The sequence below is a fragment of the Lontra canadensis genome, unplaced genomic scaffold (assembly GCF_010015895.1).
Source record: "Lontra canadensis isolate GAN:19392208 unplaced genomic scaffold, GSC_riverotter_1.0 scaffold43, whole genome shotgun sequence".
Lineage (NCBI taxonomy): Eukaryota > Metazoa > Chordata > Mammalia > Carnivora > Mustelidae > Lontra > Lontra canadensis.
The window spans coordinates 2,705,903-2,721,365 of record NW_022631037.1 but is presented as its reverse complement, the minus strand read 5'-3'; the positions used below and the strand labels follow the sequence as shown (position 1 = coordinate 2,721,365).

General features: G+C 47.1%; 1 protein-coding gene across 2 annotated transcripts in view; it reads left to right on the top strand.

Moving 5' to 3' along the window:
• YPEL2 (yippee like 2) overlaps positions 1–15,463 on the top strand; it is a 58,789-nt gene that overhangs the window by 19,842 nt on the left and 23,484 nt on the right. For both annotated transcript variants that reach the window (XM_032871913.1, XM_032871914.1), the window contains exon 2: positions 52–365. In XM_032871913.1, coding sequence (XP_032727804.1) covers positions 249–365 — 117 coding nt within the window. In that variant the 5' untranslated portion in view covers positions 52–248. The remainder of the gene's footprint in view (positions 1–51; positions 366–15,463) is intronic.

Genomic DNA, 15,463 nt, shown 5'->3' with positions numbered 1-15,463 from the left:
GGAAGCCCTGTTCCATCAGCTCATGGTATTCCCCTTATCTTGGTGTTGCAGGCTGCTGAGAACCAGCCCTCGACCTCTGCTTGAGGGTCCTTCCTCTGAAGACATCACCAGTGTGTGGAGCCTGCCCCACACCCACCCCCTGCCAAACCACGGCCTTTACCTGTGTCTTCCGGTGTTTCCCGTGCGACCCATCCTGTGGGAGTGCCTCGTGGGCCACTCCAGAGTTCACCCCACGCTCAGCGGCGCCAATGGTGAAGATGACAAGATCCAAGACTTTCCAGGCATATCTGCCCTCCTGCCACCGGACCTACAGCTGCATTCACTGCAGAGCCCATTTGGCCAATCATGATGAACTCATTTCCAAGGTACCTTCCTCTGTAGGCCTTCCTTGCCCTGCTCTGGGTGGGGGGCACTTCTGGCTCATAAGGTTGCATAGGCTTACGAGCTCTTCCGAAGAGCCCGAGATCCTTGTACTTTATGTTTTGTACAGAGAGGGCTAACGTGTGTGGCTGTCTCACTTAGCTGAGAGATAACTCCGAGTTGGAGGGAGGATGTACTAGTTTAATTTGTAATTTTGAAAGTTAGATGTGATCCTTGTTGGAGGCTGGGGGGCTGGTGGCTCGCAGGCCGGAGGGGAGAGGGGCTGAGCAGTGATTGGAACCTCTTGCTTGGCTGGCTTAGCTCAAGTTGGCGGGTGAACGCCATGGAGAGTGCTGCCTGCCTGGAAAGAGAAGTCCAGGAAATGTGGTCGGGGCAGGATACCTCGTAGGAGGGACTTCTTAGCTGAGATGAGGGGATATTGCCTTCCAAGCTCCCTGGGAAGGTTGTAACACTGCTGAGCTACTAAAACGGGTGGCCTTTGGGGAGGACCAAAAGTGGCTTGGTAAAGAGCTGACCCACTCACTGGCCTCTTTAGGGCTTCTGCATGAGGTAAAATATGGAGTGACACTTGATCATAATCAGAAGAAAGAATGGAACCCTATTTTTCCTGAAACACTTGAGCAGCTGCTTTCTAAAGTTGGGTTGGGGGAATTGTTAACCAGTAAACCCAACATCCCAGTTGTGCAATCCAGGAACTGGCTCCTTCAGGCAGCATTTTCAGGGGAGTTCCCTCTCTCCTAGCCCTGAATTCCCATGGGAGGAGAAACGGGTTTTAACTAGGATGCATGAAAAGGGAGAAAGATCATGGGGACCTCTTCTCCTTAAAAAGCACCCTTCCTCAGAACATGGACTCATGCCATTAAGATTAAAAAAATCAAACCGACCTCTCTACATATCCAGACTCAGTTAAAAAAAAAAAAAAAAAAAAGTAGTGTTCTTGATCTGTTAGTAAAGGTGGCATTGCTTTTCCTGCCTCTAGCTTGGTAGTCCCAGGCACAGAGGGATGAAGGCTTTGTTCTAGAACAGTACTGTCCACCTGGCTGATTTGACAGGAAGTGAAGGAGGCTGCTTGAACAGCCATGTCTGTGGTTGTGGGGCTTCTCAAATCAGGTCTGAGGACAGAAGTCCTTCTAGGCCTGTCCCAAGATCTAGGGTTACCACAGAGCTTGAACCCTGGAGTCCTCAGAGTCTTGGCCTCTGGCCTACTTTCACTTCCCTAGGCTTCTGCTAATTCTCCTTTATGCCATTTATGTTCCAGCCAGCCTGTAGCTTCTTTATCAGCAGACTCACCTTGTCTCAGATTCCTCTTGAATCTTTTGGGAAACCCTCAAGTCTGGAATTTTGGATCTGGGGAGGCTGTGTCAGTGAGGGAAGAGAGGAGTCCATCCCCTTTGCTTTGGAAGGGGGCCTGCAAACTTGGAGGGAAAATGTGAGCTGTCCTATTTCTCGAAATCTCCAGAGAAAATGGAAGCCAAGACATCTTTTTAATACCAGGAGGAAGTGCATATGTATTATAAGAAATTGAGGTAACAATAAAATGGATCCTAGCACCTTCTGTGTACTAAAAACTGCTACTTGACACTTTATAAATGTTATCTCACTTAACCCTCATAAGATTTTAAGGTAGGTGATGTTAATCATATTTTCTGGATGGAGAAGTTGAGACTCAGAGAGGCTGTCCAAGAATGCAAATTGGAGGCTCAAAGAGGAGAGAGCAGTTTCTTTGAGCGTGTTCAATCCAGATGAGTTTCTGGAAGAGGTGGTATTGAGCTGGGTTTTGTAAGATAGACAGAGGGAACATGTGGAGATGATAGTGGTCTTCAGCATTGATGTTTGAAGCCTGGTATTCAGGGCCTTGGACAGTCTGGGCTTTTTGAGTGAGGTTTCTTGCCAGTTCCTTGCTTTATGTTCCAACCACTTGGAACTCACCAACATCCCTGAATATGCAGATGGGGGTATTTCAGGCGTGTGTGCCTCAGCCAACAGCAGCCCTTTTCCTTAACCTCTTTCCTCTCTCCCAGGAGCTTTTCTACATCCTCTTTCACCTGGGACCACATCTCCTAGTTTTGTATCTTCCTGGTCGGGAACCTGACCCATGGCCAAGAGCTCACGAAATGATCAAATAGATATGGGTGGGGTGTGAGCCTTGGGAGAAGACAAGTGATGAGCAGAAAAGTCTTTTTTGGCCTCTTGTCCTCCTCCCTGCCCCTTTTGGGGCAGAAAGGCTCATTCACAAGTCCAGGCCAAAGTCAGCACAGGCTTCAGTTTCATGGGCTACAACCGGTGCACAGATGGGGTGCATTAGAGCTTGATGATTTAGAGTTGGGTTAAATGCCTGGCTGTGGGGAGGGAATGAGGGAACTGTGGCCGGCGCTGCACAAAGATTCCTTTATTTCACTCCACAGCCACCCCCGGCGTTAAATAATCTATAGATTCTTAGGCAGGTCCCCTTAATGGAAACATCATTCCTCCAGCCCCCTCCTTGAAAAATGGGCCTTTCTTTTCATTTTGCTTCTCTCTTCCATTTAAGAAAGTTCAGGGAGAGAATGTTTCTCCTGTTCTCCCCTCTTGACATAATCTCTTATGCGGTTTCACAATCTGCCCAGTGGGAGTTAGGAGCTGGGAAGCAGATAACTGGAGCAGCAGTGTAATTAAATGATACTTTGTACTTGTAATAGAGCCTTTCATCTGGAAGCCTGACATTCCCTTGTTTGGTTTAAAAAAAGGTGGGGGGGGAGTCTGACTTCTTTATGGAGAAGGCAACACAAAGGTCCAGAGAACTAAAGCTCTGAGTATGTGGCTGGTAGAGAACTGGGTACAGGATTGGGACTTCGGGCTCCCATGGAAATGTGTAGTTGTAATGTTTTGAACAATTAGGGTCTCTACCGATGTGGCGGAAAGAATCCGCCACCAGCCTTTCTGCCTTCCCAGCTTGCTGTAAACCCCCAGAGGCCTCATTGCCTGGAATCAAGTGTCCAACCTCTGAGTCTCAGCCTCTCACTAATAAGATGAGTAAAGTAATATTTGCTGCTGTGAGTAATGCCTAGTAGCTAGCACTTACTGTATGCTCACTGTGTGCCATCCCCATGACAGTCCTGTGAGGTAGGCATACCTTATTTGAAGGTGGGGTGAGGAGGGTTACCTCACTGGGTTGTTATGAGACTGGATGAGATCATGGGTGTGTGTGGGTGGTTGGCAAATCACAAAGCTCCTATACAAATAGACAGTCCCTTTGCTTCTTTTGGTTTTGCTGTTCAAAGGAGGTTTGGGGGTTGTGGAGGGATTATTCTTGCCTGATACCAAGCAAATGTAGTCTAGCCAAGGTAGTTTGACTTCAGAACTTGGAGTCCAGGAGTTGGATTTCTCAAAAGGCCGTAGAAGCAAAGTTGTGTCTGCTCAAAGGTAATAGGGCATTTTCTCTGTAGGATGGCAGTAGGGGGCCTCTTTGAATTGATGACAGAGCTATCTAGGGAATGTGCTGAGACATCCTGCATTTTCTTTCTTAGGGGGTGTTGTGGTCTAAATGCTGGCGTGTTTGCATGCAGAGGTACTTTAAGTTGGCACGAGGAATTGCTCACATTGTTGTTTCTCGCTTAATGGTGCAAGCCCCATTATAAAAATATACTTTGGTTATAAAATAATAATAGTTTCAATTGGAACAACTAGTTGCCCCAAGCGAGAACAATCTATTGCTCATTTCAGTGGAAACTAGCTGTCATGAAAAACTGGATCTTCACAAAGCTTTTCCGTGACAATTTTCTGTCTGTAAGCCTTCCTTTGCCTCCCTGCTGCTGACCCATCACCCTTTGATGGCATTGTGGAATAGGCTGTTTGGGAATGGTGAATTGGATTAATCTCTCATGAACCCACATTGAGAAACTATGCTGGTAGGACCCACACCACAGTGGGCACCTTTGCTTCTTTTGCAATGTTTGTAAAATGTCATTGAATGTTTGTTGGTTTCCTACAGAGCATTTCTGCATTTCTGAGGTATAGCAAAGGCAAAAGTGATAAATTATGGAAGAGTTCCAAAGTAAGCCAATAAGCCCCATTAACACATTCAGTCAGTGTTTTTGTTGTTGTTGTTGTTGTTGTTTTTAAAGCCCCTTGAACTCTGGACCCTGCGAGAAAGACCTGAGCTGAGATCAAGAGTCTGGACACTTAACTGACTGATCCACCCACGTGCCCTTACATTCACTCAATCTAGCTTTTGTAAACAAACAAACAAACATATCTAATCTAAAATTACTGACTTCTTTTTCCCAAGTATCTGACCTTTGAAAGCCCTGATCTTCTTTTTAAAAAAATATTTATTTATTTATTTGACAGAGATCTCAAGTAGGCAGAGAGGCAGGCAGAGAGAGAGAGGAGAAAACAGGCTCCCTGCAGAGCAGAGAGCCCAATGTGGGACTCTATCCCAGGACCCTGAGATCATGACCTGAGCCGAAGGCAGAGGCTTTAACCCCCTGAGCCACCCAGGAGCCCCCGAAAGCCCTGATCTTCTTAGAAGTGTTATTTCTGGAGGAGGGCAAAAGGGTTATCTGTTGGTCCCTCAGGAAGGGGTGACAGGTGAACCAAATCTATACAGATAATCTGCAAACAAAGGGATATGGTTAGATGACTGTGTTCCTTGGTGAAAAGAAACCATTTGGAGCTCCTAAGATGTAGTATCTTATGCTATCTTCTCTCCATGGGGATAGAGATTGAATTGCTTCAGGATGAGATAAGCCATAAATTAGGCTGGGATAATTTGTATAGCATGATAGTTCGAACATGTGACCACCTTAACTGAATCTCTGAGGCCTCTGGCATGTGTGGGTAATGGCAGTGGACACTGTGCCTAGACTTGTTTTGTTTCATTGGCTCTGTTCTGTCGTTGCACATATACTAAATATGTACTCGTGTGTGTGTGTGTGTGTAGCACTCTAGATGGTATTAGAATATTACCCTCAAGGAACTTGGACTCTAGCTGGGAGATAATAGGTTCATAAGTCATCTCTTCTTGAAGTTTGTGTTTCACCTTATGTTTATCTTAGAGCAGTTATCGCAGTGTAACAGTACATGTCACATTAGCCTGTGAACTGCTTGAGGAGATAATTGTGATACCATCTTTGTTTCTCTAGCACTCCACACAGCTCCGAAAGACTTCCGTAGATTTTCAGTGAGTATACGAGTGAATGACTATTAGTACTCTAAACTGGAGAGACAGACCTAGAGGATCTTAACTGGGGGTCCATAGACTGGCTTCAAGGGATCCTTGAAATTACATGTTTAATTCTGTGTGTAGTCTGCTTTTCATGGGAGGATTCCATAGCTGCCTTCAGGTTCTCAAAAGGTTGATCAAAACCTTAAGATTCATCTGTCTAGAAGTTGTGAAGTTCTGGGAAGACTTGGTAGAAGTGACTTTGAGATGTGCCTGGAAACAAGAACCAAGACATGTGGAAATAGATGGGGAGGGGCCAGTAAAAAGAACAGCAAGAATAACGAAGTGAAGGCAGGAAGCATGTGGGGAACGGCCCATTCTTTTAGGTTAGATACTGAGGAGCTGTGTGAAAACAGATCGAAGGAGTAGGTTGAAGCCAGATTGTTGCAAGAAGCCAGATTGTTGGAAGAATAGAAGTCCTGACGTTCTCCTGCTGGCAGTTGGGTACGGCTGAAATTTATGAGCACGTAATGCCACCACCAGAGAGCTTTGCTGTGAGATGGCAGATGTTGTCATGGTGTGGTCGGCAAACTGCTGGAGAGAGACTGGAGATGGAGCAACCAGTCAGTGTGTGCGCGTCGTGGTGGCTTGTGGGTGTTTGGGGGCACGTGGTCGTGGTTCAGTGAAGATTCGTTGAGCATTACTTGAGGAAGAAATACAGGCATTGTAGGGCTTTAAAAAATTCTGTCATTTGTAATTATGAATAAGAACAGTTGAGCTCAGGAGGTCACAGTCTTTGGATGGGAGGCCGACCTATCCCATAGTCGTGCCTGCTCCCTGTGGAAATGAATGATGTAGGCACAAGTAGAATTGCTCACCCATTTATTATCAGAGGAGCTGCTAGGGACCAAGTCCGGTGAATCATCTGTGTTTTTTGCTGCAGACTGCAGGCAGCTGGAACATGAATCTGCTCAAATGCGATCCTTTCTATGTGGTTGTTTTAAATACCAAAAGGAAAATGTTGACTTGAGCTATGAGGCGTACCCTGAAAATTAACTCTGTGGTTTGCAGATGCCTGTAAGGTTCCAATCATAAGATTGGTTTATACATTAGTGTTTTGGCATTCAGTAAGGATGCTGATGATTGCAAGCTTGTGTACTTACTCAAAATCCAAAGACACGCTTTTCAACAGAGTGTCTTCTCTGGGAAACATGTACTAGGTGCAGGACCCTCCCCTTACGTTTTTATTTGAGCACTGGCACTCGGTCTGTCTCTGGGATGGTAAAGCTGTGCCATTGCTGGTCCGGCTCTTTTGTTTTGGGGGCCTGAACAGAATCCAGCATCATATTCTGATAGGTCAGTTCAATAATACTCTTATTTCAAACAAAATACCAGGCTCTGTGCCAGGGATAGGGAGATGACGTCACTATGATTCCTGACTTAGCCTGTTATCTTCAAGATGCATGGGAATGTGAGGCTCACTGTGGAGGGCAGGAGAATGTTTGCAGATGTGGTTGGGTACCAACCTGAAAAAACACAGGATGAGAAATGTACGTTGCTGTCTACTGTTTCTTGAACATCTGGGTGGTAGGGATTCCTTTTTACTCCATCACTTAACTTTACAAGATCCCTTCAAGGTGGGAATTAAGTGACTTGCCTGAGGTTATAGGTTACCAAGAAGCTGTGTGGAGTACAGATCTAGACAGGTCTATGCCCTCTTTACAATAGCTTGATAGTCATATCTAGGTAGCTCCTTTTGGCATCAACTATTTTTTTTTTTAAGATTTATTTATTTATTTTCAAGATTTTATTTATTTATTTGACAGAGATCACAAGTAGGCAGAGAGGCAGGCAGAGAGAGAGGGGGAAGTAGGCTCCCCACTGAGCAGAGAGCCCGATGTGGGACTCGATCCCAGGACCCGGGGATCATGACCTGAGCCAAAGGCAGAGGCTTAACCCACTGAGCCACCCAGGCACCCTATTTATTTATTTTTTAATAGAGCAAGTGAACGTACACACACAGCAGGGGGAGGGGCAGAAGGAGAGGAGGAGAGAGAGAATCCAAGTAGACTGCACTGAGCACAGAGCCTGATATGAGACCCAAACAGAAATCAAGAGTCAGACTTAACCACCTTAACACCCAGGGTTTCCACCATCAAACGTTTTCTGATCTCTCAGTAGTGTTGGTGGTAAATCCTATCCTGTTTTCTTTCCTGTCATTTCCTTGACTGAAGAGTCCTCCTTTCTTTCTTTTTATTCACTTTCTACCCATTCCTAAAGAATAGTTTAAGTATTTTCTAGGACGTCCTGTTGGACTGTGGGATTTTCTCCCTCTGTTGAACTCCTAGGGAAGTTCACTGCCTGGTTGTTCATTTTGGCAATTAATAATGACTGTCTTATAATAATATGGTTTGTGTTATTGTGGTTACATGCACTTTTTGTACATAATTGTCTTGCTTCCTACTAAGATTCTAAATGACCTGGAGTCAAAGACTCTAAAGAACGTTAGAGCTTGAGGGGCCTTTGAACCTGGATTTTCTACCTCAGGTCCTCATTTTACAGATTAGGAAACCAAAGCCCAGAGAACCTCTTGACTCTGTACTTTGCCACGTCCTCTCTGCCAAACCACCTACTGCCTTGCACGTAACTGATGCTTGTAAACGCTGGAGGCAGGCCTGGAGGAGAGGGCCAGTCGGGGCAGAATGAAAGCATCAAGGCTGTATGATCTTGGCCAAGACCATTCTTTTTGGCTTTCCTTTTTCTTCAGCCCTCCAAATGAGGCATGAGTTCAGACTGTCATTCGGGCGAGTGTCCTTCCACCTCTCCCATATCCTGCTTCTAATAGAGCAGCGGCCAATGATACAAGGCAACATAGTTTAGCAGATAACAATGTAATCTCAGAGCCAGGCTACCTGGGTTCAAACCCTGACTTCTACGTTTAGTAGTTACGCAAGGTGAGTCACCTCTCTGTGTCTTAATGCCCTTTTTAGGAAAATGGAAGTAATAGTAATACTAGATACCTATAAGATTTTTGAGGAAATTACTGAGGTCGTCAATATATGGTACTTCTCACAGTGCCTGACATGATAGGAAATACTCCATAAAGGTTGGTAGTTGTTACCTATGAATATATTCATTGAGCAAAACCAGAGTGGCAAACATGCTGGCACCCCTAACTCTCCTGGTGTGTTGGCTCCTTTTTTTTCCTGAGTCTCAACTATTGCCCTTCAGCTACACAGGATCATCGAATCTCTGGTTCCTTGTAATTCTGAAGGGACCAGCAGGTCTCTGGAGATAATGAAATAATCACAGTAGTCTCCACTCTCTGGACAGTGATGGGGTTGAGCTTCCCCACAAGCAGCCTTGAGGCCGCTCTAGAATTTAAATGGAAAAATCTGCCCCTGCTCCCTTCCCTTCTGGTCTGTCGGGTGGTGATTTTTTCCTCCGCCCCCCAGAGCCAGCAGTCAGAGACCTCACTGCTATAACAGCAACCCAGGCAGCCTTGGGCGTTGGCGCCACAGCCAGAGAATCGGTGGTCAGTTTGGTTCACCCTGTGATGCTTCCTAGTGGGGATGGAGCAGAGGTTCTTTTGAAAGAAGCCATTTTCATTATTTAAAAAAAAAAAAAACAAAGCTGGAAAAGAATCTCTGATACCTTTGTTTCCAAAGCCTTCAGTCAGCTCCTTTGGGGAGGGTTTGACCTGGTGACCCAGAGTATTGTTTCTGGGGTCAGGGCTGCCAAGCCAAGGAGAACTGTAGCTCTGGGCTTCCCTCCCCTCCCTTGCCTATTGCTAGTGGCTGGGCTGTGACTCAGGGGCAGAGGGGGGAGGAGAGGAAGAGAGGAGGAGATGGCTCCGCCAGCTGCTGCTAAAAACAACAACATCTCATCAGTCCGTGAACTCTCTCCCCTCCAGACCACAGTGATGTCAAGAACAGGTGGCACTGGCTCTCCCCTCCCCCATGACTCCTAACACCTTTGGGTCTTTGAAGGGACAGTTTATCTTGTCAAAAGGAACATGATCTATCTTTGGGGGACCAGGAAACTCCTTTTTCTCCGTTAGGGCTGGTCTCATCAGTAGCATCTGCTATAACTTGCACTCTCCCAACAGACGCATGGGGGGTCAGAAACGTTATTCCTTGCCAAAACAAAAGATCCCAGAGTGAAGCCTCCCACACTAGACCCTATGGTTTGTTTCGCATTTTGTGAACTCTTCTTGTGTGTTAGATATTGGGGAACACAGTGGCAAACAGGTGTATGCTCTGCCCTCACCCAGCTTGTGTCCAGTACCCTTTGGTCACTGGAAAGCCCATCATCTGAAGAAGCAGCTGGTGGCGATAGAAGTGGGGATCCCTATCCTGAACCTGCTCCCCAGGGCTGTCAGAGGCAGCTGAGAAGCCAACATTTCCATAGTGCTTTCCATCCAGTTGGCTTGATTTTCATGAGCTTCCCACCGGTGCACAGCTTTCTCCCCCGACTGTCCCAGTCATCCACTGCAGTGTCAGCTTGGGCTACCCCAGCCTAGTAGAAGTGCCAGGTAGGCTCTTGAAGTTCAAGGTGCCCGGTGAATTAGACCCGCTGTTCTCTGATGTGGCTTTGAAGGAATGTCTGTTCTCAGGAACAGACCTCTAACCCTTGGGTGGTGGTTGCTTTGTTTACTTCTGAAAGGTGCACGCTTCTACCCTCAGCCCCTCCCCTCTAGACGCAGAAGGTTCCAAATGACAGGCTCTGGAGAGCCCTTTCAGGTTCAGCCCTCAGACAGATTCACCCAGGCGACCGAAGGAGAGGAAGCAGGAGAAACCCGACTTACTGGACCTCCGTCAGCTCCAAGGCCCCGTATTTCCTGATCCCTGCTTCAGCAGGAGAAAGAAAAAGCAAAGTATATATCTGTGGGGGAGGAAAGCTCCTCCCTGTCTGTCTCCTTCTCTGTAAAAACAACAGGCCAGTCTGCTCTGGGCCCTGTGGGGGCAGGTGCTGGGTAAATACACGAGGAAGGAAAGCCGATAAGATAAGGTCTGACAAATCTAGGTCACCGGGCTGCTGCCAGGCACCTGTGTGACTGGGCACCTTGAAACTGACAGGAGGGAGGATGGACTTGGGTTCCGGGGCACAGACGGACTCACTTCCCAGGCCTTTGTTTGTGTCTTTATTTAATAAACACTCGCTGAGCACTACTATATCCCAGGCTACGTGCTAGGTGTTTCAGGCCCCTGTGTGTCTCTGTCAGGCAAAAATCTCCTCCTAGATCCCAGGCCTGTAACCAGTGCTAAAAAAAGAAATGACATCATGCAAAAGCCAGTTGGTCCACTAACGTGCAGAGTGGGGGCAGCCAGTCTCTTGCTGCGGGAGGGGGGCTCTTTGGAGTCTTCCATCCCTCTGCCTTCAGCTAAATCAGGGGTCGGCAGACTTTTCTGTGAAGGCCGAATAGTAAATATTTTAGGCTTTGCTGGCCATATGGTCTCGACCACCCAACTCAGCAGCCGTAGAGACATAAACAAACTGGCATGGCTGTGTTCCAGTTAAATGCTTATGAAACAGGTGAGAGGCTCAGTTGGGCCCTTGCGCATTTTTCGCTGATTCCTAGGCTATGGAACAGGAATGAGTGTTGTGAAGTGAGTGTTGGGGAAAGGGGTTATGTGATTTCAGGAGGATTCTAAAACCATCACGGTGGCTACAGGTGGTCCAGATGCTGTAGGAGCTGGTGCACTGCGCTCATTGAGTAGCCCTGCTTGACACTCTGGTGTCATTCAGCTGCTCAGGCCAGACTTCAGCCTCAGCCCCAGGTTCCCACCAAAGTTACAAGGTGACTAAGCTGGACGGTGCACATAGTTTCACATAGTCTCATCACCCTCATGGGAAAACCGTGTGGGGCCCCACAGATGGAGAGTCTGTGGCATCGTTTTAAAAGCCCTGAATGAAGGGTTAAGCCACCTCTGCTCCAGGCCTGGCTCTGCCACAAACTCTTCAGCATGGCACTGAGTAAGTCCTGTCACCTCTCAGACCATTCAGCACTTGTGGAATACTGCTGCATGAGGCGCTGGGGAAACAGCAGTGGACACATGAAAATGTTTGCCCTTAAGGAGCTTATGATCTAGTGGGGAAGGCAGACAGATAAATTATTATAAGTGAAACACCATATATAGTGAAACACCAGCTTGGAGGAGGTGATTGTTCACTATGCTATAGGGGCAAGGAGCAGGATGAATTTTTTTTCTAAGTGAATGGGAAAAGGAAGGGGGTTCATTCTGATGAGAGGCAGAGAAATAGCCTAGCAGAGATCAGGTGTAAGGAATCAAAGGAAGAGATGGAGAGGCTGAGAAGGGGAAGCAGGAGGTCAGGGGTACATCGCACAAGGCCCAGAAGGCCCAGCTAAGGAATTTAGATTCAGTTTTGTATGCTGTGGGGAGCCACGAAAAGCACTTCGGGCAAGGGAGTGATAGCATTTGATTGAGATTGGACTAGAACGTTATATATAGCATGGCCTAGTTCATAAAATCAACTTACCCACCTTCTGGAAACTGTATATCTATGAGCTTTATGTAGACATGAAGGTTGATACTGTATCAAGTTCATAAATGCTGAGAATTAAACCTGTGCTGTAATTCATAGGCAGGCTCATTTCCTCCCTGGTGATGCCTTTGGTTAAGCAGCAGCCAGATAAAGCATTAGCAGACACCAAGCACCCATAACTCTGAGAAGAGGGCCTTTCACACTTATCTGGTTTGCCGGAGCATGTGTTCCCTTTTGCGTGACCCTCTTGGCTGGCTGCTTGAAGCTCACTGAGTCATCATGAGGTGGCAGTTGCAATGCTACATTTATGAGTTTTTCTATTACGTTAAAGTGAGAGCTGAGTTGCAGAACTCAAAAGGCTTTGGTGGAGTCATGGGGGTAGGGAACAGGGGAGGGTGAAGGGGAGAGACAGATGTTAGCCTATGCCTGAGGGTGGTGGAAACTGCCCTGAGAAAACAGGGATTCTTGGGCACAGATTCCCAGATCTGACAGCACATCAGAATAACCTGGGATAAAAAGGCCAATCTTCACGACCTGCCTCTAGAAATTCCCATTCTGTAGGTCTGGATGTGACTGGGAACAAAAGCCCTGCCTAGGGGAAGGAAACAAGTCACTTTGGACACGAGATTTAAGGAGGCACCCACTCTCAGGGCTGTCCAAGTGTAGGGGCAGTACCTCCAACCACGGGCCTCCTTAAAAATGCTCTGCCAGCTTTCTGGCTTGCCTCCCACTAGTCCCAGCCTCCTCAGCACTTTGAAAGTAGCCAGGGCTTACTGTCTACCTTCTAGCCCTTTCCTCTCCCCAATGGCACAAAGGGCATTTTTGTTTTGTTTTGTTTTTAAGATTTATTTATTTGAGAGAGATAGAGCGTGCACAAGGTGGGGCGGGGAGGGGGTCGAGGGAGAGAATCTCAAGCAGACTCCCTGCCAAGCACAAACCCCTAAGTGGGTCACTGAGCCACCCCAGCACCCCACAAAGGGTGGTTTTGACTAACATTTGTTTGAAAAAGGAAAGTTCTTTGGAGACTATCTTCTAATAGTGGTGGTAATAGTCATCATTTTACGGAGTGCTAACAAAATACCATTAGCACAGTGCTGGGCACTGTTTCTGTAACTTGCATCTTTTGTCTCAGACTGACCCAGGGATAGATGTACTACCACTGTGACCATTTTGGGATGAGGAAAGCAAGGCTTAGCCACATTGAATTGTTCGAGGGGACCAAGTTAGGAAATGGCAGAACCAGAATTGGAATTCAAGAGTGACTCTCAGTTCATACTTCTAAGAATTTCTTGCTCTAAATTTGCCGAGAAACTCAGCCCAGCCTACTCTCCTGGTGCTTCTGAGGCTGTATGCCTGGCTCTGAATCTCAAGGTAACCCCTTATTCCTGGGGTCTCGAACTTAACACCACACGTCACTCAGTGGTCTCTTGGGTTTGTTTGTTTTTCAAGATTTTATTTATTTATTTGCCAGAGAGAGAGAGTGCACTCATAAGCAGGGGGAGCAGCAGACAGAGGGAGAAGCAGGCTCCCGCTGAGCAAGGAGCCAATGTGGGACTTGATCCCAGGACCTCGAGCTCATGACCTGAGTGGAAGGCAGATGCTTAACCGACTGAGCCAGCCAGGTGCCCCGGTTTGTTTGTTTGTTTGTTTGTTTGTTTTTTAATAGAGCTATGGCACGCTGGAAGGGATGGAGAAAGAGCATAGGTGATTCTCAGCAGGGGTGGAAGTAGAGTTATTCTTTGTTAAGCTGTTTACTAATTAGCTCCTTTTGCTCCTGAAACCAGAAAGAAGAGGAACTCAAGAGTCAGCAGGGCTCAGAAGCCCTAATTAATTTGTGGTCCAACTGGGTCAGGGAGAGTGACCCTGTGCAGTGGCTTCCAGCCCTCCCCCCCCCCCCCCCCCCCCCCCACCCTCAGGGACATGTGGTCTCCAGCTCACTAGAGTAGAGCTCCACAGCGCTGAGGGGAGAATTCCACCCTGGGAGAGAGATCTCCTGTGAAACACTTGTCTGCCTATCAGTCCCTTCCTCTCTGACCCTCTGGCTGGGCTCCTGCTGGTGTTAAGTTGCCCCAAATACTCAGTCTCTTATTTCACATTGTCAGGCAAAGATCCCACAGCCAAGGTGCCCTTTCGGCTTAGCTTTCCCATTGGCTGCTCTCTGACAGATAAGCTCCTAAGAGGAGAGAAGAGGGAGGGTGGAGAGGTGGATAAAACCTGGAGCAGACCCTTTTGTCCCTTTGTCATGTGGCATAATGGGTCCTACTGCTCCCCAGTAATGTGTTTGATGGGGCAGGCCCTGAGTGGCAGCCATCCATCCATCCCATGCTTTTATTGGTAGATGGGACTTAACTTGGCTGAGGCATAATTGTACATGTGCTCAGACTTTACTGTAGGGTGGAAATAGGAGGCTGAAAGTTTTTAAGTGTCAAGAGACAAGGAAACTCTCTGTTGGATGTGTGGGCTGGGAGAAGAGAATGCCCGGGACTCCTGAGCCAGGCTCTTGTTTCTGCATAATCTGCCACAGCCGTGCCTGACTCCCCGTCCAGACTTTTGCAGAGATGTTTCATTCCTTGGGCTGGCTGGAACTGAGACATGAGTGCTGCTACTAGTCAGGAGGGGGATGAAGCCAGCGGACAAAATGTTCCTGGGCCTGGATGACCAGCCACAACACAGGCTGAGTCCCTGGGAACTGAGAAGAGAAACCTTTACTCTTTGGTTAGCCAACCCATATCTTTTTTTTCTTTTTTCTTAAAAAATTTTTAAAAGTTTATTTATTTATTTATTTATTTATTTATTTGACAGAGATCACAAGTAGGCAGAGAGGCAGGCAGAGAGAGAGAGAAGGAAGCAGGCTCCCTGCTGAGCAGAGAGCCCAATGTGGGGTTCGATCCCAGGACCCTGAGATCATGACCTGAGCCAAAGGTAGAGTCTCAACCCACTGAGCCACCAAGGTGCCCCTGCCAACCCGTATCTTGAGTCAACAGATGAGTTACTGTCACATGAACTGGTTTTAATTTACCTTTTTGAAGAGGTGGATGCACTTGAAATAAAAATGAGCAGGAAGTTTGCACAGTTAGCTTTGCCCGGCTCACTGCTCTGGGGATGTATGAACATGTACTCCCAGATTTACATACATCTTCTCTGTCCTCTGCAGCCAGAACAAATCACTGAAATCCAGGTATAAGGATTGTTGTGTTATGTGGAGTTAGTTGATATTTCAGGCAGGAAATTTCCTCAAGACGAGGTCCTCAACTGTGGCCTCCAAACACAGCCTTGCAAGTCAATACCAGCACACTCGAACCCAGGAACTGGGCATGGATGGATAAGCTAGTGTTGAGTATCCAGAGACTGTTTTAAAATGTGTACAGAAAGGTAGCAGTTAAATGTTTGTCTTGGAATAAGCCTGGCCTCTGCATTCTCCCAAGGAGCCCT